Source organism: Castor canadensis, chromosome 13 (genome assembly GCF_047511655.1).
Source record: "Castor canadensis chromosome 13, mCasCan1.hap1v2, whole genome shotgun sequence".
Taxonomy (NCBI): Eukaryota; Metazoa; Chordata; class Mammalia; order Rodentia; family Castoridae; genus Castor; species Castor canadensis.
Window position 1 is genome coordinate 73,017,080 of NC_133398.1, and position 24,014 is coordinate 73,041,093.

Below are 24,014 nucleotides of genomic sequence, written 5' to 3' on the forward strand. Positions count from 1 at the left end.
ACCACCCAGGAAAATCATTATAAATTCCCCACTCAAACTGTAAGACAATCAATGCTTGTTGAAGTCATTAAATTTTGGGGTAATTTTTATATATCAATAGATCACATATACAATTGTGTATTTCTATCATTATGTTCTTTGAGACTTTAAAATATGTCCTCTCCCTCTATTTTGGGCTAACTGATACGTAAAATTTCATGAGCTCTACTCCCTTTACCTCTGTCCTGCCTGGCATCCCTTCTTTGGGCTCTACTGAGTTCTGGTTCCTATTCCACAAGGGTGGCAGCTAACATCTTCGGGCTCCTTACATCTCTGTCCTGAACACCAGCCCTGCTATTTGGCAGACAATCTGACTCCTGTTCCTATACTCTAGCCAGGTGGGTGACCCTAAGCAAATTATTATCTTCTGTGTCACCATATCTAAATGAAGACTAATAATCACCTTGTTGAGATATAGATCATCTCCAACTTACAATGACATCTTAGGATATTCAACTTCATGACAATACAAAAGGTGATACATAGTTTTGAGAAACTGTACTTCAAAGTCTGACTTTTTCCTCCCTGTCATGATGCTGGGTAGTGGAAGCCATCCACAGCTTCCAGTAGGCCACACAATTAGAAAAGTAAGGAGCCAATCCTATACTGTAAAGTGTACTGTGTTCAATAAACTATATGAGCTATTCTTTACTATAAAACAGGCTCTTTGTTAGATTATTCTTCTCAACTGTGGGCTAACATAAGTGATCTGAGCACATTTAAGATAGGCTAGGATAAGCTATGATGCTTATGTTCTTGGCTTACAATAGGTTTATGAGGCAAAACCTCATTATAAGCCAATAAACTGAGATAAGAATTCAAAGAATAGTGCACATATAAATGCAAATCAATGATAACTGAGGTGACAGAGAATCAGTACTTGTAGTGGGTAAGTTATGTTCTTGATGACTATCACCATACTTTACTAGTCATGGAACACTGGGAAAGTGACTTAATCTCTTAGTGTTTTGTTTTATTATTAGTACAAGAAGAGGATAACAGTGATGCTAAAATAACTTGAATGCCATTGTGAGAATTAAATGGGTTTACCTAAAAAGTGCCTGGAAGGGTGCTGACTCTTAGTAAGCTCTATAAAACTATTATTGTGATGCTGTGATTTCAGTGATAAATGATAACCTCCAGCCTAAAACACCTTCAATATCCTGACACCAACCCTCCCTGCATGTGAATTCTTCCCTCTATTCCTTCAGGTACAAGTATATAGCTGTTTCTTCTCTCTTCTCAGCTCTGGACTCTATCACCTCTTGATACCTCCAGGACTTACTTCATTAATTATCTTCTCCCATCAACACAGAAGCAAACCCAAATCCATCTCATCTTGAAGAAAAAAACCCTCAAATTATGATTCCTTTTGGCCATCCCCATCTTCTCTCCACATCACAGCCAAATCTCTAAAAGGTCTTTGCCATCTCTGCTTCATTCCCTCTCAATCCTCAACCCACTGAAAAGTGCTTGTTCCTTCATCATTTGTCTGAAAGAGTTTCAACCAATATGCTAATGCTGTCTTTCTCAAAGGGGATGGACTCTTCCAACATGATCCTTTACTCTGTCTGAAGTGCACTTTTCCCTTGGCTTCCACAACTCTTTCTTGTTTTGATCTTATGTCTCAGACATTTCTTTGATTTCCTTTGCAGGATGCTTTTCCTTTGCTCAGACATTAAATTTGGAGATCATCAAGACCCAGTCATAGGTCTTCTTTTCCTCACTCTACATACTCTCCCAGGGTGATGCCATCCACCAAGATGGGTTTAATTGCCATCTGTGTGAGATGCCTGCCAAATCTAAGTGTGTAGCCAGATCTTTCTCCTAGGCTTCGTGTTGCATACTCACTAGGCCTGCCAGACACTTCCATGTAGCTATCTCAAAGGAAATTAAAAATGAGCATTCCCAAGTTCAAACCTATTATTGTCTTCACCAAAATTGCATTTCCCATGTAAAGACTATAACTGTAGCTTTGGCAGATAGCCCAGAACTTGAGTGTGGCCCAGGCTCAGCAAGTTTTGGCTCTGTCCTATAACTAAGAGATTTATTTGAGTGGGTTTTCTTGTCTCTGATCTTTTCCTCTCATATCCGCTGGGTCCATCTAATCTAATCTAGTCAAAGAAATCCAACAAACCTTATGCTGAGAGCACTGGTGAGAAGTTTTTTGAACTTACAATATGAAGTCATATTGGCTTGCCTCAAAAACAAGTGGAAAATATACTGAGTTGATAACTACATCCAAATCAGCAATCAATCATGTTATTGACCTTGGTGTTTCTTGGCTTGAAATACAAAGTTTTGAATCAAAAGAATATTTTTTGATTAAACATAGGACCTCTTAAAGGTCATAAAACTCAGGGAGATAAACCAATACTTCAGGGAAAGTAGAAAAAGATTAAGTGGAAAGATAATAAACACAAAGGATGATGTGTTGGAAAGTCTAGCCTAATGTGACGTCTATCTTCAAGTTAAGATAAAAAGTACGTTTAGTTGTGATTATGACTGGATTTTTAATTTGGCATGTATCTGATTAATGTGATTTTAGGAAAAGAAAAATGATAAGGCTTTAGGGACTGTTCAAACATCTGACATAATTCTGATCTAATTGTTTTCTAAAGTGAGGAATCTAAGTTTTAAAGGTGCAACTTGAAAATTACAATTCATTGGAAGTTCTTTTTTGACTTTCCATTGGTGATACTTTCATAATCATTTACCCAGGCAAAAATTCTCTGATGATTCACTGAGTATATTTACAAGTTGAATTATACAATAGAAACACTATAGTTAGCTGGCTATGAAAATCATTATACTTATGTTTATCAGGCCACATTTCTGATTGGCTGACTTTTGGGGGATTTTCAGCAGTGATTACCTACCTTTTATTCAAATTCTTTTTATGATGACCTAGAAATATATTACTTTTTAGTGATCAGAATTAGAATAGGGAAACACAAATTTACCGTATTGTCATAAATATTGTACACCAATAAAAGCACTTTTATTCTAATATGAAACTTGAAAAACAAAGTCTATTGTCACTTAAGAACCTAAGAAATCTTATGTGTATTCCAGTTTACCAGTTTTTGGGAAAAAAGGTACTAGAGTGGTTGAAATTCAATTAATAATCTTGGTTATAGATTTACTGAAAAACTAGAATACAACTGTTTTTCTTGGGCACTCAATAACCTGCTACTTTTGATTCCTATTTTCTGAAGAGCTAAATGTTTTGTTTTTAACAGTAAATACCTTTTAAAAATTATTTATATTTACATTTATATTATTGTATTATAATTATAATTAATATAATTAAATGTATAAATATATTACAATATATATAATTATACCTAAATATATAATTATTTGTAATTATATAATTATAATTATTATAATATACAATAATATATGTTATTTATATTATTTTACTGAGGTTAATGTGATATTTTCATATATGTGTGTAGCATGTATAAAATCCAATTTATCAAATCTATCAAGTCTATCAAATCCATCCTCTCTTCCAATCACCCCTCGCTCTTCCCAATCTCTAGAAATTGTTATGCTACTGTGCTACTTTCAGATCAACAATTTTTAGCTTCCACATATGAAAAAGAACATGTAGAATTTGTCTTTGTTTGGCTTGTTTCACCTAACAAAAGGCTCCCCATTCCATATATTTTTGTGCAAAGCGATGGATAATCCTTCATTTTGTATATATACTACATTTTCTTTGTCCATCTGTTGATGGGCACTTGGACTGATTCCGTATCTAAGCTATTTTGAATAGTATGGCAAACATGGGTACGCAGGTACACTTTGGTTTGCTGATTTAATTTCTTTAGTATACATACCCAAAAGTGGGATAGCTGGATCATATGGTAGATGTAGTTTTAGATTTTTGAGAAGCCTCTAGACTAATTCACATTCTCATGAAAAATATAGAAGTGTTACTTTTCCTTCATACCTATTTTCAGAATTTATTTTTATTTCATTTTATTTCTGGAATAGCCATTCTGAGGTGACATGAAACATCATTGTAGTTTTGATTTACATTTCTCTGGTTAATGATACTGAGTGTATTTGTTGGCCATTTATGTTTCTTTTTTAAAAGCTTTTTTGAAAAATCATATTATTGTTGTACTGGGAGTACATTGTGACATTTACAAAAGGTCCTACAATAGATCTTAGTTAAATTCACTCCCTCTATCATTCTCCTTTATTCCCCTTGCCCCCCCTTAGAATAAGGTCTCATTTAACAGGTCTTGTTTTCCATTTTCATACATGAGTATATTTGAGAAGTGTCTATTCAGATAATTTACCCATTTTAATTGGTTTAATTATTTTAAAATTTTTTAAACTACTTTTGTGTTCTGAAGAGTACACAAAAGATGAATAGTTGGTGAATATTTTGTCTCAGTGTGTAGATTGTCTCTTTACTCTGTTAATTATTTTCTTTGTCATGTGCAAGCTTTTTAGTTTGATGTAATCCCATTAGTCATTTTTCCCCTGTGCTTTTAGGTCTTGTATAGAAAATCACTGCCTCTACCAATGTCTTGAAGTATATCCCTGATATTTTATCTTAGTAATTTCAGATCATACATTTAGGTCTTGATTTTTGCACTTGGAGAGAGGCTGGGGTCACAGGCATGTGAATTCCATTTTTCCTAGCAGCATTTGTTGAAGAGGGTATCCCTTCTCCAATGTATATTTTTGATGCCTTTGTTGAAAATCAGTTGGCTCTAGATGTGAGTTTATTTCTGAGATCTCTATTTGTTCCATTGTATCATGAACCTGTTTTAATTTTCATGTTGTTTTGCTTTTTAGGTCTCTGCAATATGTCTTCAAATTAGGTGGTGGGATGACTTCCATTTGTTTTTTTACTCAAGATTGCTTCAGCTATTTAGGGTATTTTGTGCTTCCATATAAAGTTTAGGATTGTTATTTCTAGTTCTGTGAAGAATGTCATTGGTATTTTGAGGATGCTTGCATTTAATCTGTAGATCACTTTGGGTAGTATGGACATTTTAACAATATTGATTCTTCCAATTCATGAACATCGGAGGCGTTTCCATGTTTTGTGTCTTCAATTTCTGTCTTGACTGATAAAGCAAATTTCTTGCAGGCAGTATAATGTTGATTTGGTTTTCATCCATTGAGCCAGTCTGTATCTTTTAATTGGAGAATTTAGTCCATCTACATTCACAGTTATTGATAGTAAGAACTTACTCTTGTCATTTTATTGCTCTTTTTCTAGGTGTTTTGAATATTTTTGTTTTTCTTCTCTTGTTTATCTTTGTAGTTTGATGATTTACTGCATTGATAATATTTGAGTCTTTTCAATTTCTCTTTTTTGTATCCATTCTTCTAGTGACTTTCATATTTTCACTTGCTTTCATGATGGTAGTTATCTGTTTCACTCCTGGATGTCAGACTCCCTTATGCATCTTTTATAAGGCTGGTTTGGTGGTCACAAATTATATTATTTTTTGCTTATCTTAGAAAGACTGTTTCTAATTAATCTCTAGAGGACAGAATTACTGTGTATAGTATTCTTGGTTGACAATTATTGTTTCAGGACTTGGCATATATCATTCCATTTCCTCCTGGAAATGTAGGATTTCTATTGGGTATCTGTTGAGTAATCAGTTTTTAAGCTAATGGAGATATCCTTAAATGGAACTTGGCACTTTTCTCTTGCAGATTTGAGAATTATTTCTTTGTCTTGTAAAGCTCTGGTAAAGCTATTTCTTGGTCATTATTTAGGGGTCCCATAAGCTGCCTGTGCATAGATGGCCCTATCTTTCCCAAGACTAGGGAAGTTTTCTGCTATTATTTCACATAATATGTTTTCTATTTCATTAACTTTTCCCTTCACTTTGGGTATTCTGAAAATGTGGATATTTGTTCACTTAATGGTTTGAAAACTCTCTTTAATCTTTTTTCATCTGATGGGGCTATTTCAAAAGACCTGTCTTCAAGTTGAGATATTCTTTTTGTCTGCTTGATCTAGTCCATTGAGGCTTTCAATTGAATTTTTTATTCATTCTTCACTTCCCAAAACTTTTGTTTGGGTCTCTTTCAAAATCTGTCAATGTTTCCTTGTATTCTCTGGGATCTTATTGTGCTTTTTAAAAATAATAATTCTTTTAAATTCTTTATCAGGCATTTCATCCACATTTATTTCTTTTAGATCTGTTGCTAGAGAGTTGTGTTTTTTTGTGAGGTACCATATTACCTTGTTTTTCTTATTTCTTGAGTTCCTTCATTGATATTAGCACATCTGTTGGAGCAGGTATCTCTTTTATAGGGTGGTCTTCTTAGTGTGTTTCTCATGAAGATGTTTCTTGGGGTGTTGGTTTATTATACAAGGTTGGCTTTATTTCCAGCTGGAAACCATAGTGTTGATTCTCTATAGCTTCTTTGACTGTGATTAATGACTTTGTGTATGTGGTAGACTTGGAGAGACTCACTGTCTCTGCAGGCCATGCATAAGTTGGGACACTGTAGCAGTTCACGAAGCTGTAATGTAGAAGTATAGTGATGGAGATTTCTTTAGGTACTGTTTATGTGAGCTCAGCTACTAGCAAGGGCCTGGGAGTGATGAAAGGCCTGAAGCACTTGTCCTTCATGAGGCAGTGGTGGGAACTGCAACACTGCCTTTGTGTTGCTCACACCCAGTCCTGACAGTAGTACATGTCAGACAAGGTTGGGAGACGGGGTGGCAGCACAAATGGTGGTATTTCTTTCTCCTGGTGACAGTGCATGCCAAAAATTGGGGATGGTAAATTTTCCTTGCAACTGTCTTTTACCATTTATGACTGGGGTTCCTCCCACTTCTTCTTCAGCATGCATTGGGCACAAGGCAACCATAGAACCATGGCATTCACTCCCCACCCTGTCAGTAACAGGCACCTGAATGTGGCACTGTCGCTGTGGGAACCACATGGTCACCTACCTTCAGTCCTTGAGGATTCAGTCATGAATCCACTAGGATTAGGTCACAGTCAGGCTGGTGAGGCAGCTACCACTTACCCAATGTAGTGGAATGTCTGTGAGGTCCCAGAGATGGGAATACATGGGAATTTCTAACCCTCAGTGCAGTTTGAACTCAAAAAGTAGCTCACTTCTGAAGATGGCTCCAGGCCACCTGGGTGTTTGCTGGGACTCTTTTTCAGTCTTACCACTGGAAAGGGAAGAGTCCTGTGGCTATGGAGTTAGCATAGCAAATGCTGGGGTGTTTTGCTTCTCTTTCCATGCAGTCTTTTAAAGCCTCTGAATCTCACAAGGTTCTAGTCTCTCTCTTGTTGATTCCAGTGCTCTCCCATGGTTACTCACTTCAAAATTCCTGCTGTTTTGGTCCTTTGTGAGCCATGGTTTGCTTTTATTAGACCCCTGGGAGCATGAACACATTTATTGGGTATACAAGTGGTTTTTCTACCCTCTGTGCTAGGATTAAGTCCCCTTTAATAGGGACAGCAAAAAAAAATCTCTAAGCCTACTGGCATACAGTGGGAAGAAGTGATGGGGAAAGGAAAAGAACACAAGAAGGACATGAAATCAAAGAAAAAGTTGAAGTTGGATGGAAAAGAATTGGGAGTGATTCTTCTAACTCAGGCAAGTAAATGTAATAGAAGTATTGCTTTCCTGTAATCATATGAAATTCACAAGATGAACACATTATGTGGTAGGCCAGTATTCTCTGCAAGTGCTTAGAGGTTATCACTTCATTATTCTATCTTGAAAACAGAAATTTATTCATATTTTAATTGAATGAGAAACTGTAAAATAGCACCCTTAAGTTGAATAATTCAAGTTTATAATAGAGATCCTGAAGATATAAATATTTCAAAATGACTTCTAAATCATTCTAACATTTGAAATAATTTATATGTTAATAAAATGTACTATTTAATGCTTAGGATGTTCAGGTCTGTTAGCATATCCAATAAATGTATTTGTTCTGGTTCAAAATCAAAATTTGCTTAAAAGCCTACTTGGAATCAAAGGCAAGTATTAACCCAAGTATATTCTATGAAACACTAGTCCCAAAAACTCTGAAGAAAATTAATAACACTTTTCTAGTCAATTCTGTTTACTTACCACCTTGGGAATTGATTTCCTGCTTGTGTTTCATCACATACTATTTTATTTTGGATTAAAATGAGATAGTTGTGCTGTATTACATCACAATAAAATAATCCATTTTAAACCAGTTAGTTCTTAAACTCTGATTTTTTTTTTTTTTTTTTTTTTGGTGTGGCTCAGACAGACTTCATGACACTAGCATGTTTGTCATACTGTATGACAGGCCTTGATTGGAAACAAAGGAGTGAATTTATCTGATGTACAAAACAATGATAATCAATTGCTAAACTTACTGGAAGGGCCAGTAAGTGTCAAAGTATGCCTCTCTATTTATATAGTATAACTACAATTCTTACCAATGGTCTTTTGAAAAGTGTTAGGTAAAAGAAAAAGTCTGGCAGTTGGCTGGAGACTGGTTGTATTTTGTAAGGAAATCTCTGGAAGGAACAGAAATAAGATGGTGACTCAGGAAAAAAAATGGGACCAAGTGCTCTAAATTTCTGGCAAATTTGTTGACTGATGGGTCAGTGAGTGACCCTGGACATCAGAACAGATAATAGAGGCTGGCGGCTTACTCTTACATTAAGAGTGGAATAAGTAAAAAGCTGGCTGTGTCCACACCGTAACCAAGTATTTAGAAAAGAATTACTGACAAAGAAAGCCAGAAGTGGAAGTGGAAAGAATCTCTCCTGAGCTGGGTGAGGGGCATTCATATTGAAGCTGGAGCCTGGGGTAAGGAGAATCTTCTTTTCAAGTATCAGTCAGTTAACATTGGTAAATGTTACATGCTGTAAGTGATTTTTTACATAATCGTTCCAGGAGCACATGGTTCAAGCAAAGAGGGGGTGGTTGATAAGATTTACTTTTGACACTTCTTGATTGGAGGAGTTGACATAGTTTTCCTAGCTAGATTTTGAAAACCAAGTAGTTATTCCCTAATATAAGTTTGACTTTGGGAGGTAGGGACAAAAAGGGTACTATCTTGTGCATTATGTGAATACTTAAATTTTATTCTTATGATAGCTCATCCAGGAAAATTATGTAAAGGGGGCAGCCCCCAGGACTTACATCTCTTCCAATCAGGTCCTCCTGGTTTTCCACAATTCCCCAGGGGGCAATACCTATGGTGCATATCTTCCCTCGAGATTTAGATGCATGATCCTTCAAGGCATCTCCAACATGACGAATAACACCTATGAACAGAGAGAGGAGTATTAATATTGTCTTTTTCAGTAATGACCTTTCCATCACCCTATAGGATATTGTGATTATTTCTCCCAAGGTGAAATGAATTGAATATAATCATTTCCATATAAGCCATACATATGTAGGACAGACTACATAAAATTGTGGCTATAATGCTAGGAATATTTGCCAGACTTGATACAAACTCCAGCAATGCATTTCTTATTCTAATTTATATGGGCAAATAAAAAGCAGTCAGTATCTATGAAAAAAATAAAACAACTCTTTGAACTTAGAGAATCTTTCTTATAAGCATAATCACTTGTTAGTATTACTAAGAATCAACTTTGTAACCCAGAAGAAAGTACCATATGCAACATGATCTTAAATCTCTACTACAGTTTGTAAATGAATCAGGGTCATATTCTTTATTACTTAGCTCAGATTTTATTAACCTTAATTTTACCTTCATATTTATAACATATGATGTAGAAAGCCTAGTTAGAAAGAAAATGTTGGCTTATTCTGTGGAAAATATGTTAAAATGTATAAATACACCTGTAATTTTCATCATTCTAACTATTACCCCCTCATAGTTAAAAGTGAAGAAATTCAGTTTATAAATGGTAGGGAACTTCTCTCTTGACTTTTTATAAACCATTTAAAGAGATTTAATTTATCATCTCTTAACATCTCTCTAATAATCACTTCTATTTTCTAAGAAAAGATGTTTCTAATTATCAAAACTTATGCATTCCACAAGGAAAAACTCATACCCAGTGTCATCTCCTATATGAACATGGGATTTGATTGCTCTTTTACTTGCACTTATTGCATTTGAACAGCTCAATATGTCACCTAACACATCCTGCAGTTATTCATAATCACACATGAGGATGTATCTTCTAAAAGACTGGACAATCAGCATATTACTCAACTTCGTGTGCCTAAAGGAATAGTCTAGCTCAAATTAAGGGCTAAGAAACTGAGCTGAACTAACTAAACATACAGAACACACCAGACAATTTAATTATGGAAGAGAACATACATGTTTCAGTAACTCAATTGTAAAATAGTCATAAGGTCAAACAAAAAGAGCTTCCCTTTAAAAAATCAAGTAAAATAGTTTAAATGGCCACTAATCCAGGTTGGCTATGCTGGGAGTATTGAGGAGAATGCCATTTTCATTTTAGATTTTCTAAGTAAGACTACCACTCAAACAAATCTACAAAAAATGAAAGTAAATCTGTGTATATTAACGTTAATATGCAAAACATAGAAGGACCAGGCCTGAATAAGAAGTTTAAGTTCATGTTATGTCCCTCTGTCTGCCACAATTTTCTTATTACCTCATACCTAGCTTTTGCTCCATGATTAGTACCTCATATTTTGGGCCAGAGATAATCTCTTTGGTTTATAAGTGAGCTGTAAATTCATTTGCCGTTGAATACAGTTGATAAGAGAAGAAAAACAATAAGCAATGTCTCGATTTCCTAACAATAGACTATTGGTTAGAATTTCTTTTGAACCTTTGGAATCCATTGGGTTGGTCTTTGTCAATAGAGCAAAAGACTAAGTTACAAGCAAGTAATTTCTACATAGTGCAGAGTAAAATGTGAAGCTTAAAATCTGAGCAGTCATTGCAAGAAGAAGTATTCTTTGAATATTCAATTACTGTAGAATAAAAAGTAAAGAGCTGACTGAGCTGGTCCATATAAGATCAGGGCAGTTTATGGACTGAATTTCATACAGCAACTCTGGGCATGGGCAGTACGCCTAGTCCACTGCTGAAACGTGCCTGTGTGTGCTGACTGTTCGTGAATTGTAGACATGATGGAGATTTTGCAGTACAGCTCTTAAGCATGTAAGCCAAAAATACAAATAACATTGAGATAACATAGTATTTAAATCTAGTTTTTCCAGAGATATGTTCAGGATGTCCCACTAACTCCATGTGTCCACCTGAAGACATATATAGTGTGAGGCTTGTGATGAGTTTGCACTAATTTACTATAATATTACTTGTGCAATTCTAATTGGAACTTCTGACTCAGGCTGGGGAAAAATAGCAAGAAAGTTTCCAGGCATCCAATCAATTAATTATAATGCTTGTAGATAAGCACTTAACTGTAAGAGGGCTTGTAAGAATTGATTTGGCAGGGTGCCCGTATCACAATATAGAAACTCATTTGGCAGGTAGGAAAAGATGTTTGAAATTCAGAGTGAGGTTTGTCATCTACAAAATGCTTTAATGAAGTATTTAAAACAATAAACACACAGTAACTTAGACTTTCCATCACAATTTATATCCCAGATAGATATGGTATATTTTATAAATATTGAAGCTATTTGGCACCAAACTTGAAATCACTTAAAGAGTAGAGGCATAGTTTCCAATTTACAGCAGAAACTATTCTTTAAAAATATTATTGGATATTGGGCTGAGGACATGGTTCAAGTGGTAGAGCAAGTGCCTACAAGTGTAAGGCCCTGAGTTCAAACACCAGTACTGTCAAAATAAAAATATTGGATGTTTATGTGACAATTTCAGCTATTGGAAACATCCTCTGAAATCCCATTAGTCATGTTTACAAACTTTGCACAGTCAACAATGAATAACATACCTGTTACTTGTGTGAAATTCTTCTTAGTTGAGAAATAACTGTATAGTTATCATTTATGAAAAGGAGGGATAGCCAGGGAGGGTATATACACATGGGTAAGGGTGAGGTGGGAAATATAAATATACTCGACCTTAGGAGAAAATTGTCTTATGCACAAGATTCTCATGACCCTATTCTCCTTTCTCTGCCCCACTCCAATTACCTGTGTTAACCCCTCCAGTGAATATCCATGCTCCAGTTGTCATGGCAGCTTTGATGAGCCCTTTCCCGAAGACTTGCTTGAGTTTGGGCTGGAGTTCAAAGTTCTGCAGGCCCCCGTGGACAGAGATGAGAAGCTTGGGAAGCTCCAATTGCCATTCCTTGGTCATGAGGTGCAGGAGGAGATCAGGTTTTGTATCAAAAGATACGCGCACATACTAGAAAAAGAAAGGCTATCAATTAGGGAGACAGGCAGGACTGCTTGAGGCTGTTATTCTTTACTGATTGAAATTATATGTGTCCCTACTTGAACACAATGCCTCATGAGAAATCAGATATTTTAAAAGGGGGTGGTCCTTTCCTTTACCCCAAAAGCCTCACCATTTTTAAAGGTTTGCTTGAAATTTTGCATTACTTCAAACTTGAAAATTATTTGATTTTTTAAATGTAGTTTAAGCACAATTTTCCTGGAATGAGTTCTTTGCTCCAAAGAAACCATGTTTATATTTTACCATTGTTTATACTTGTGCAACAGTTCAAATGTTTCCAACATATTCAGTGTGAGCCATCCCTTCAAATAAACTAGAGGCAGATATAGCTGTGTTTCATGACCCTATTATTTTGACAGGCTGTAAAAGATTCTATAGTTCAACATAGTGCAATTAAAAGTTTAAAGTAGCAGATTATATTTATGTTTATAATAGTACCCCAATTATTTTTCTTTTAAAGTGACAAGAGGCACTATTCCTATAGAATAGTTGGAAAATTAAAGTTTATAGCAGAAATCAAGGTTTTACTCAATGCAAATGGCAGTGAAGTTAGAGGCACATATAAATGAAGTGCTATAAATACAATGATAGTCGTCTATTGGACCATATACATGATACTCATTAAGGTCTTAGTTTAATTACATAAAGAGTTCTGTTTTTTAGCTGGAAACAACTAAAATACTAGGTAAAGAAAGTGTAAGTCCTTGGAAGTGTATTATTGAAATGGCATGAAAAGAAAGAATATTCAACTCTTAATAAAGTAGAACCTGGACCCTCAAGAGAGAAGGGAGTACCAAAACAGTGTTGGCCTTGAGGGTCTCTCCTAAACCCTGCGGATCTTGAACATATGATTTAATGGCTTTACGCAGTATGGGAGAGTTGACTGGGTCTTGAAGAAAGCTGGTATACTTCTACTTCAAAGGACTCCACCCACATAAGGAAGTAAAACATAAGTAACTCTGAACAGAAAATAGCAGTAAGGAAACTTGTCTACCTCAACCTTGACTCTGGATAGATGGGGAAACAAATTCCCTTCTGATTATTTTTAAACACAAGCAGACCATCCCACAGGTGTTGGTTCACATTGGTACCACCAGTGTGGCTTAAGATATACCAAACAGAGTATTAATTTGAGTGGTTCTGATTGAGTAATGGCTGCAGATAACTGGAAAAGGCAAGTGCAAATCTTCCGTGGAGGAATGTCTCATCAATACAGGACTGAATTAACACTCATGGGGAAATAAGCATTCCTTAGTAATAAAGTACACAAGGAAATAAAGCAGCATGAATAAGAACCAGGGGAAACAACAGACAGCAGTGTAAGAACTTCAGACATCGATTATAGAATATAAAAAAGCTATATTTACCACATTAAAAAACAAATGAGATGAGTGAATATATGAGTAAGGAACAAGAAACGATAAGGAATTTGAAAAAAAAGCAGCACTTATAGAAATCAAAATATGACGTAAGTGAAAATTCCAATGCATAAATTAAACTACACCGTAGACACACTGACAATAGGTTCAGGAAACTAATAACCAAGGCAGCCTAGAAAGACAAAGGAATTTAAAACATAAAAGAAAAGTGAAGAACCTTTGAGGACATAATTAGAATGCTAGACCAAAATAAAAGAAAGAATGGGAGAGAGGCATTGGTGGGGTATTTCTCAGAATTATTGAAATGTACCAAGCCTCACGTCTAAGAACCTCAATGAAATCTAAGCAGGATAAATGAAAGGAAATTTCATTCACAGGCAAATCATAGAGAACACCACAAGGGAGGGGAAATCCCTTCAAAATCAGGTAGGAACAAGGATCACCATGAAGAAATAGTCATTAGATAGGAGCCCTCGTCCTCAACACCGGCAATGGATGCCAAAAGCCAGCATCTTCAATGAGCCAAGTGAAGTGATCTGTCTAAAATTCCACATTTGGCAAAAATATCTTTCAAAAATGCCTGCAAATTATAGGCATTTTATGACTATCAAAACTGAGAGAGGTGAGCTCTAACAGACTTCACTGAAGGAAAATTTAAAATATATACAATAGACAAAAATTACATGATCCAGAATAATATGGGATGATAACTTAGATATTAGTAGTTATATGGTAAATTAAAAAAAAACCAAAATTGGTTGAATACTATGACATAATTATGTATAAGTTATGGTAGAACTAAAACTCTAGACAATACAGTATTAGAAGTAGTCAAAATTGTAGTATTCTTAGATCTATATGTTGCGTGGGAGAGAAAAGAAAGGTATTAACTTTTGACCAATTACATGCACAAACACGCTTTTGTGAAGTTAGTACCTGGGCTTACATGTGCATACATTAAATCACATACTGCTTTACAGTAAACTTTTTTTGTAAGTAGATGGACTACACTCTAAAATGATAAAAAGTATAACAGAGTAATTGCATAAGCCAGTTGCAGTCATTTACTAGTAAGTATTATGCATTGTATGTAATTTTATGTGCTATACCTGTATAGGACTGGCAGCGTAGCCATTTTGTTTACTCTACTATCACCACAAACAGGTGAACAATGTGTTGTGCTACAACATTTAGACTTCTATAATGTCACCAGATGGTGTTTTTCAGCTCCATTTTCTTACGGAACCACCATAATATGTGTGCTTCATTGTTGACCGAAATGTCATTATGCAGCATGTGGATCATATTTTACTGTGGTCCAGGCACAGCGTTCCACAGTAAAGATCCATAATGTTTTGGGGGTTCCATCTCATAAACTCATCTAACAACAAACATCCACATTGTACCAGTGGAAAAGGAAAGGATCCACCAGATTTCCCAGTTCACATTATTAGTGGGGAGTGATGACATTCATACCATAGGTCTGAATACAGAGCCTTTTCTCTTAACTGTTAAGTTATAAATGCCCTCTTTTCATACTTCTCTTCATTTACCTACAACCAACTAGTCTCTAACTCATAATTATCCATTTCTCAAAATGAATCCCTCTATTCCTATTCCTTCCCTCTATTCCTTCAGGTGCCATTTTAACAATACATTCTTTTCTTTTCTTTTATTCATATGTGCATACAACTTTTGGGTCATTTCTACCCCCCCACCCCCTTGCTTCCAGGCAGAAACTATTTTGCCCTTATCTCTAATTTTAACAGTACATTCTTTAAGGATGTCAGTTTGGGCTGTGGTAATACTGGCTTCTCTAGCCCTAATCTTTCTATGAGAAACAAATAGGCAGATTTCTTTGTCCAATTACTTTTTTAATCATAGTATTTTCAATTTCAGTCTTTACATCACATATAAATTTCCCTTTCTGGCAGTTAGGGGTCCACCATAATTTGGCAAGGTGTTCCCCCCATTTCATTGTGCAACTTGGCTATTCCTCAAGTCTTAGGTAATGCAGTCTCTGCTCTTTCACTGCCAGAAATCATTCATATCTTTCAAAGTCTTTGCTTCATTCACAATGAATTGTCCTGAAAATACAAGTCCATGCCGATGCAGATGCAATATGACTCTCAACCCAACCAATGTGATATTGTTTTCTGGTTGCTTATTCCATATGCCATCTTATCTCCATGTTACAAGACCTTTGAGAGAAGGATTTTGTTGGATCTGATCACATTTTTTGGTAAGCCTTTCAGTGTTGGTTGTGATGTAGTTACAGTCTTAGAAATAAAAGAAAGCTGAGAGACAGCTCAGCATCATGAAACCCTAGAGATCATCCAGTTCAATTCTTCTGCTTCATAGACAAGGACACAGAGATCCAGGGAAGGGTGGAATCCCAGAGCTAATTACCCAATAATCATTTCATCCATTACTCAAGCCTTGTCATTACAGCTACTACTAACATCAGAGGCTCTAGGTTGGGCTGTTTTTCTCAATTTATAACATGCACATCACTCACCAATGACCTTATCAAAAATGCAGGTTCTGATACAAGAAGTCAGGGTGGATGAGTGAGAGAAAACATTCTCCAGCAACACATCAGACAAAGGACCGATAACCAGAATATACAGGGAACTCAAAAAACTAAACTCTCCCAAAATTAATGAACCAATAAAGAAATGGGCAAGTGAACTAAACAGAACTTTCTCAAAAGAAGAAATTCAAATGGCCAAAAAACACATGAAAAAATGCTCACCATCTCTAGCCATAAAGGAAATGCAAATCAAAGCTACACTAAGATTCCACCTCACCCCTGTTAGAATAGCCATCATCAGCAACACCACCAACAACAGGTGTTGGCGAGGATGTGGGGAAAAAGGAATCCTTGTACACTGCTGGTGGGAATGCAAACTAGTACAATCACTCTGGAAAAAAATTTGGAGGCTACTTAAAAAGCTAGACATTGATCTACCATTTGATCCAGCAATACCACTCTTGGGGATATACCCAAAAGAATGTGACACAGGTTACTCCAGAGGTACTTGCACACCCATATTTATTGCAGCACTATTCACAATAGCCAAGTTATGGGCACAGCCAAGATGCTCCACTACTGACAAATGGATAAAGAAAATGTGGTATTTATACGCAATGGAATTTTACACAGCCATGAAGAAGAATGAAATGTTATCATTCTCAAGTAAATGGATGGAACTGGAGAACATTATCCTAAGCGAGGTTAGCCAGGCCCAGAAGACCAAAAATTGTATGTTCTCCCTCATATGCGGACATTAGATCAAGGGCAAACACAACAAGGGGATTGAACTTTGATCACATGATAAAGCGAGTGCACACAAGGGAGGTATGAAAATAGGTAGGTAACCGCCCCCCTCCCAAAAAAAAGATAGCATCTGATGTCTTCAATGCAAAGGAACTAAAGCAGAAACTTGAAAGCAACAGAGGCCAATAGGAGAAGGGGACTAGGAACTAGAGAAAAGGTTAGTTCGAGAAGAATCAATTCAGAAAGTAACACATATGTACATGGAAGCAATACTAGGAATCTCCCTGTATAGCTATCCTCACCTCAACTAACAAAAACCCCTGGTCCTCATTAATATTTATTCTCTCTTCAACAAAATTGAGATAAGGGCAAAACAGAATCTGCTTGGAAGCGAGGGGGGTAGGGGGGAGAACGAGGGGGTCGGGAAAAAGGGAGGGGGTGGGGGGAAGGGGGGAGTAATGACTCAATCATTGTATGCACATATGAATAAAGGAAATAAAAAAAAAGTCTGGGTGGGGCTTGAGATTTCTAACCTCTCCTTGGGGACCACATGTAAATCAAGGAATATAATTCTTCCTTCTCCAGACAAAAATTTCCAAGTGGTATGTACTATGGTTTGAATGTGCCTTTCAAAGTTTATGTATTAGAACTTAATGTACAATGCAGTAGTATTGAGAAATAGGACCTTTAAGAGTTATTAGGTCATGAGGGCTCTGCCCCCCCAATGGATTCATGATAAAAGGATAAGTTTCCTCTGTCCTCTACTCTTCACGTGAATGTGTGCATGTGTATGGTTTTTTTTTTTGAGCAGGATTGAACATTTATCCTGTAATCATGTAAAGATCTATCCTCTTACCTAGAAATAGAGTAAAACAGTCCAATAGATTTCTTTTTATGGGAAAAACATCCATTTCTGTGTCCATCAAATACCCATTAAAAGAAACGCAAATGATCTTCAACGCATAAGTGTGATAGCATATGAATATGCAAATATTATAATTTATAAACCTAGAATTAGGAAAAATATTATGTAATTTTCAATATTGTACACACATCCTCTTGCCATACCACCTTCTACAATGGCGCGGTAAGGTAGTCCTTGCCAGCAGCGAATTTCTAGACCTTGGATTTCCTAGTCTCTAGAACTGTAAGAAATACATCTCTGTTCTTTATAAATTACCCAGTCTCACATATCCCATTATAGCGACACAAAAGAGGACCAAGACGATGTATCTGGCATCTGTCATTGGGCCAAAAAGAAGAAAAGAACATTCAGCATTTTCACATGAAAATCAGAGAAGATGGAGGAAATACTGAAGGAATTAAGTCACAATAAATATAAAAGTGCAACCATTGACAAGCTACTCAGGATAAAACCTAACTTTTTTTGGCCAGGACTAATTCTTCCACATAGGACAATGTGATTAACTGTTAGGCCACACCTAGCTATTCAGAAGTTGGCGAAGATCAGCAAATACACTGACACTCTGGCCCATTGTTTGAGATTTATTGTGCCCTTCTCTTGGAGAACAAAGGCAAGATAAAGAATTTAAACGAATTAGTTTGTTACTTTTTCTCATTTTTGGTTGTTACTCTTTAGCAACTCAAGTAAATGCTTTTGGGGATAAGGTCATTTAAAATCAGAGATAAAACATTTTGAGGTCATCTGAAGATTTCAACTTTTAAATTATATTCTTTATAAAATAAAATAGCCATAAAAATCAGGCTATGCAGTAAGCTTCCCAGGTGCTTATAATATAACAGTTACCTCATGTGCTAAATCAGCAGCTTCACACTCATAAATGGTTGTGCCCAGGGCAATAAATCAATGGTCAATTCGATTTGAAACTCAAAGCTATTTTGGTTATCAAGATAAGCAATTCTGTCCATTTGTCAGCCTATTAATTGATAACAGATCACCTTACAAATAACAAGAAGACTTCCTAATGTGCATATTAAATTTGGTTACCTGGGCATTACTCTGACATAATGCTCTGATTTAGAGATCTCTCAGAGCTTTGCAATGATACTCCAGCATCAGATCCTGCACTACAGTCATCTAGTTACTCTGGGCATCCTGTTTTTTGAAAATGGGGCTGATCCTGGCCACCTCACAGGATACTGTGTGAATTAAATTATGGAATATATATGGCCCAAAGTGAAAATTAAGGCTAAATCCATACCTGTATTATGTGCACAACTTGCCTAAACTTGTCTTTAGCTCCTTAACCAGTATACCTTTTAAAATAACCCTTGTTTCTCAACTCCAGTGTTCAGTAGGTATTCCTAAAAGTATCTGTCCTGGGGTGCCTAAAACCCTCCCTTTACTAGAGGCCCTCAGTTCCCCAATTTATCATTTAAAGAGAGAAGCTGAGATCAAATAAGCTATCCATGTCTGGGATTATCTAATCTTTTCCCTTCCTATCATTAGTCCCTTTGCATGGCAACAGGAATGCCCACACATGATAAGTGAAGGACGTACGAAATATTCTGTGTAAGACAGAACTTAGGCTTAGTTCAAATCATATTATTTGGTCCATTCTCAGGCTGTGGACATCAATGCATCCAGCATTATTTTTTAAGAGGAAATGTACTTTGAGTCCCAAAAACAAACCTAGAAATGAAATTCTGTAAGTCAGACTATAGTAGAAAACTAGTGATTTTCTTTCATTTGAATGGCAGAGAGCTTTGGTAAATAAATCTCATTTTGCCCTGCCTGGTGCTGAGGTTCTTTTTTGCTAGCAGGAGGTTTTCCTACATTTTTGCATAAAAAATCCACTCTTGCTGCTTCCTCATTAGAAATGTTGCTATTCACTTATCAGTGTTACTGGAGCTCACAGAGGTGTCACAAATAGCAGACAGTGTCCTTTCTCTTTTATCACACCCACAGTGGGCAAAAGCAGCTGTTACTACTTAGAACAGATGGGGAGTGTTTCCTTTAAAAAACAAACAAACAAAAAAGCCCTTCCTTTGGCATTTTGAACTTGAGTTTTTGTAGAGTAATTTGGCTCTGATAATTCATCAGTCACATCTTTGGCCCTAAATTTTTACCCATGTAACTTTGCCCAGCTGTTTTAACGAAAATTGTTTAATGGAAATAGAAAAGAGCAGTGGGACAATAAATCTGGCTTATTCTTGGAAATGTTAAATGCAAATCCTCTCCTTATACTGCAAAGCCATCATTAATTTTTGGAAATAACCACTTGGCATTTGTTAAGTAGTGTTTGTTCTGAATAATGGACCTACCTTTGCTAAATCTATTTTAGCAGTATCTTTAAAGCCTTTCTCCGGTAGTGGGAAATTTGTTCCATTCTCCTTTCTTTTGAGAAATGTGACAAGCATCATTCATTTCCTAATTCTTTGTAGCCACATCTAAAGGGGGTTATTTGTAATTAAAGCTGTGGCCAAGAAGAATATGTCACATCAGACAGCTGAGATAAGTCTGCTGATACCAGCTTTCCAAGTCCATGGGACCCTTTGTTTTGCAGACAGGTTTTAATGCTTTTGATGGTTTAACAGATATAAAATCTCCCTAGAAGGAAAATATTTGGAGTTGCATTCACTCCAAATAAATTCCTGGTTTGATGACCCACAAAACTTTAATAGTGAAAGAACCATATTGTTTTTGCAATGCTCCAAAGTTAGTTTTCAGATATGCATAGGGGATGGTTGATGAGTACCCACAACTAAAGATTCAGAAGTAATCTAAAACTTCACCAAGCATATGAACAAATCATAGGAGGTACTCCATGAAATTTCTGCCAGAATTATTTAGCATGAATTTTTCTAAAGGTAAGGAGATGGGATATTTTCTTGGATGAGGGTCAATTTTTCCTTCTTTATAGATCTACGGTTAGGATTGGAAATATAAGGGATAGATTCTAGTTTTCTCAGTTGCAAAAAGACCATCCAAAGGCACTGCCAGTTCAGTGGCCTTGAGATTACAAGGTGGAAATTGGAAATCAATGGACCAATTACAAAACCTCCCAGAAGCCTTACCATGCATATGTAAAGCTACTCGGTTAGCACAATCTAATGATTATCTTTTTTCTTTCTTTCTTTCTTTTTTTTGTTTTTTTTTGCAAAGGAAGATTCATTTAATTTCCTGTTTGGTGTATGTTAGCCAATGATTCCCAGATCAAATTTGCACAATGCAAAGATAGACAATTTTTAAAATCTCAAGACCAACCCCTGAAGCATTTTAAGAGTATGTGGTTGTAGACATGGAGCTGCTGTCAGCCTCCTCAGTCACTCTTAGCCCCCTCTCCTCCACCCACAATACTCAGAGTAAGGATTTCATCCTGACAGACTCAATACTTAGAGCTGTAAGTGTGAAAATGAGGGCTAGGAATAATTATCTAAATTATATGAAAACTATAATAAGTGTCTAAACCTGTTCTAATATGCAGAGTAAATAGCAAGGGAAAACCTGAAGAGAATTGTTTGATGGCTTGAGAGATTTAAGTATACATCCTTAATTAGGTTTATACTTTACCTGGCCCACAAGTCAGCTCAGCATTAATTGGAAGAGATGATTAGTAAGCAAGTAAGATTCAGTCTGTATTCAAGCTCAGCACTGTTTCCTTTTCTAAATAAAATGTGGAGACCTAGATGAAAGAGGGTCTTTGAGAAAACACATGATGTCTGCTGACAACCATCTTGTTCCTCTTAATGACAGATTTAAAAAGTTACGAGATGTCTTAATGAACTGCCAAGTCCTCTGATAATCCAGGACTGGCTTTTTTGGATTTGCAGTCTGGGAGGATGGAACTTGTATTAAGAAGGAAGTCAGAATTCTTCACTTACTATCTGCTTTGAATGTCTCCTTCCTGTGTCACAATTTCTCTGAAAAGTTCTGGCTTCATTGCTTTTTCACTAGGGCTTGTGGAGACTGGAAATTGGGACCAAACACCATAGAGTACTTGGAAAATTGTTCCATTAACCTAGGATGTAATTTTGCAAGGACCTCTCCTTCTTCACAGCTTTTGAGTTTAACCTCATTAAATAATAGTGATTTTATAATTTGACTACAAAAACTTTCAAAACCCTTATAAAAGAGCTAGAAACATAATAGCAATTAGCTTCCTTTCAATTACTTCTTCTCAAACAAAATATTGAATGTCATCTGCTCCAGGCACACATGACAGAAAAGAGACAGGATAAACAGAGTACCCTTAGGAAGCTGGGTTCCAGAATTTTGTTGTTAAATAATTCTGGAAAAGTAATTTAACTTCTTGGGCTCCATTTGACTCATGTATAATTCTGGTAGAGGGATTGGGATTGATTAGTATTTTTTTAAGCCGGCTGAACAGAGGAATAACCTTGGTAACTTTCAAAAACCTTTGGATGTCCAAGTTCTATTGCAGGCTAATGAATGAGACTCCAGAAGTGAGTCTTGGATGAGGGCATTTGTGATAGCCTCACAGGCTACCTGGAGTCACTGTGTGAGATCCCTCAAATGTCTTCCGTGGCTAAACATCTGTGACATATTGCCGTTTTGCCTGCATGGTAGGACAGATACATAGCATTCCTGAGCAGAGATATGGCTCTCACATGACATGCAGCATTTTAATAATGAATCTTTTCCTCCATCTATATCCTTTGCCCAAACTCCTGCAGACTGCCTCATACTGTGCTCATTTCAGTTTAAAGACACCAGAGCTTCATCCTGGGCTGCCTTAAAGGAAGAAGTTAATATTACCGCATACTTTTAAAAAATTAACAAAAGTCGCTGGGCACCTGTGGCTTATGCCTGTAATCCTAACTACTGAGGACACAGAGATCAGGAGTATAGTGGTTCGAAGCCAGCCTGGGAAAATAGTTCATGACACCCTATTAAAAAAAAAAGAAAAACCCTTCCCAAAAAAGGGCTGGTGGAATGGCTCAAGGCGTAGGCCCTGAGTTCAAATTCTAGTACTGCAAAAAAAAAAATTAATAAAAGTCAACCTGCCTCTAGAGTTTTTTGACTACTTTGCTAAAATCATTTAAACTTTCAAGTACTCCTGTCAGAAGCAGGAGACCAGAGCACATTAGGTTAGTTGTTCTGTCTCACTGCAGTCTTGATGAATAATTAACCACGCCCTGCCTGTGTAAATTGAACTCGTTCACAGGCGATGGCTGCTGATCCCAATGTCCAAACTGCATGCCAGTTTGCTCAAGAGAATGAAAGGAAGAAGGTCCAGGTTGGCACCAACCCACAACACTGATTCATAAAATGAAACCTCTGACATCTGCATAATTCTACTTCTTTGTCTAGATAGGAGAATCAGAATAACTCAAGGGCAAGTTTTCAAAGTAGACAAAATACTCATTTGTATCTGGATGAATAGCTGGGACTTCCACTTGCTAAGCATCCAGTAGTAAGTAATAAGAAGGAAAATTGGTCTTCATATGTCTGATTAGACTCAGAAAGAAAGAAAGAAAGCTTTGTCCTTGGAGTGACTGCTCTGAGACCACCTAGAACAGCCCCAACCTCAGGGCTGGCATCTCTTGTGACCAGCACCATCACACTGCTCAGAAGGGCACATTGCTTGTGGTCTATTGCTCTGTACTGTTGTCTTCAAATTCCTAACAACTTAAGGGCTGCAGATGTAGCTCAGTGGGAGAGTGCTTGCCCAGTATGTGCAAGGCCCAAGGTTCAATCCCTAGCACCACAAAACAAACAAACAAAAAAGGAAAAAATAAAGGCTCAACAATCAAAAAACAACTTGAATTATTTTTGGATAAGTGAAACGTGGGGGGACAGAGGAGCACATATGGGGGAGGGGTGCATCAGCTCCCACGAGGTCCCAGGTTTCACTTCCTTGCTGCCTTCCTATATTGGGTTTGTGCACTGCAGTTTTGTGGCAAGGAAATGAAGCAGCCATCCCTGCCCGGGGCTGGCAGAGCCATGGTGTGTGTCATGGGTGACTTGGTGAGAAATTTACCCACCTTGAATATTGAGCACTTCCCAGTGTAG

At 36.6% G+C, this 24,014-nt stretch overlaps 1 protein-coding gene across 15 annotated transcripts in view; it reads right to left on the minus strand.

Annotated features, from left to right (window-relative positions):
• The window catches only part of Trpm3 (transient receptor potential cation channel subfamily M member 3), an 835,737-nt gene that overhangs the window by 251,093 nt on the left and 560,630 nt on the right, over positions 1-24,014 (minus strand). For all 15 annotated transcript variants that reach the window (XR_012440467.1, XM_074052027.1, XM_074052024.1 and 12 more), the window contains exons 4-5: positions 12,133-12,346; positions 9,190-9,314 (exon numbers count right to left, since the gene is read on the minus strand). Coding sequence is in view for 14 of the 15 variants with exons in the window: in XM_074052027.1 (XP_073908128.1) it covers positions 9,190-9,314; positions 12,133-12,346 (339 nt within the window). In the remaining variant the exon portion in view is untranslated. The remainder of the gene's footprint in view (positions 1-9,189; positions 9,315-12,132; positions 12,347-24,014) is intronic.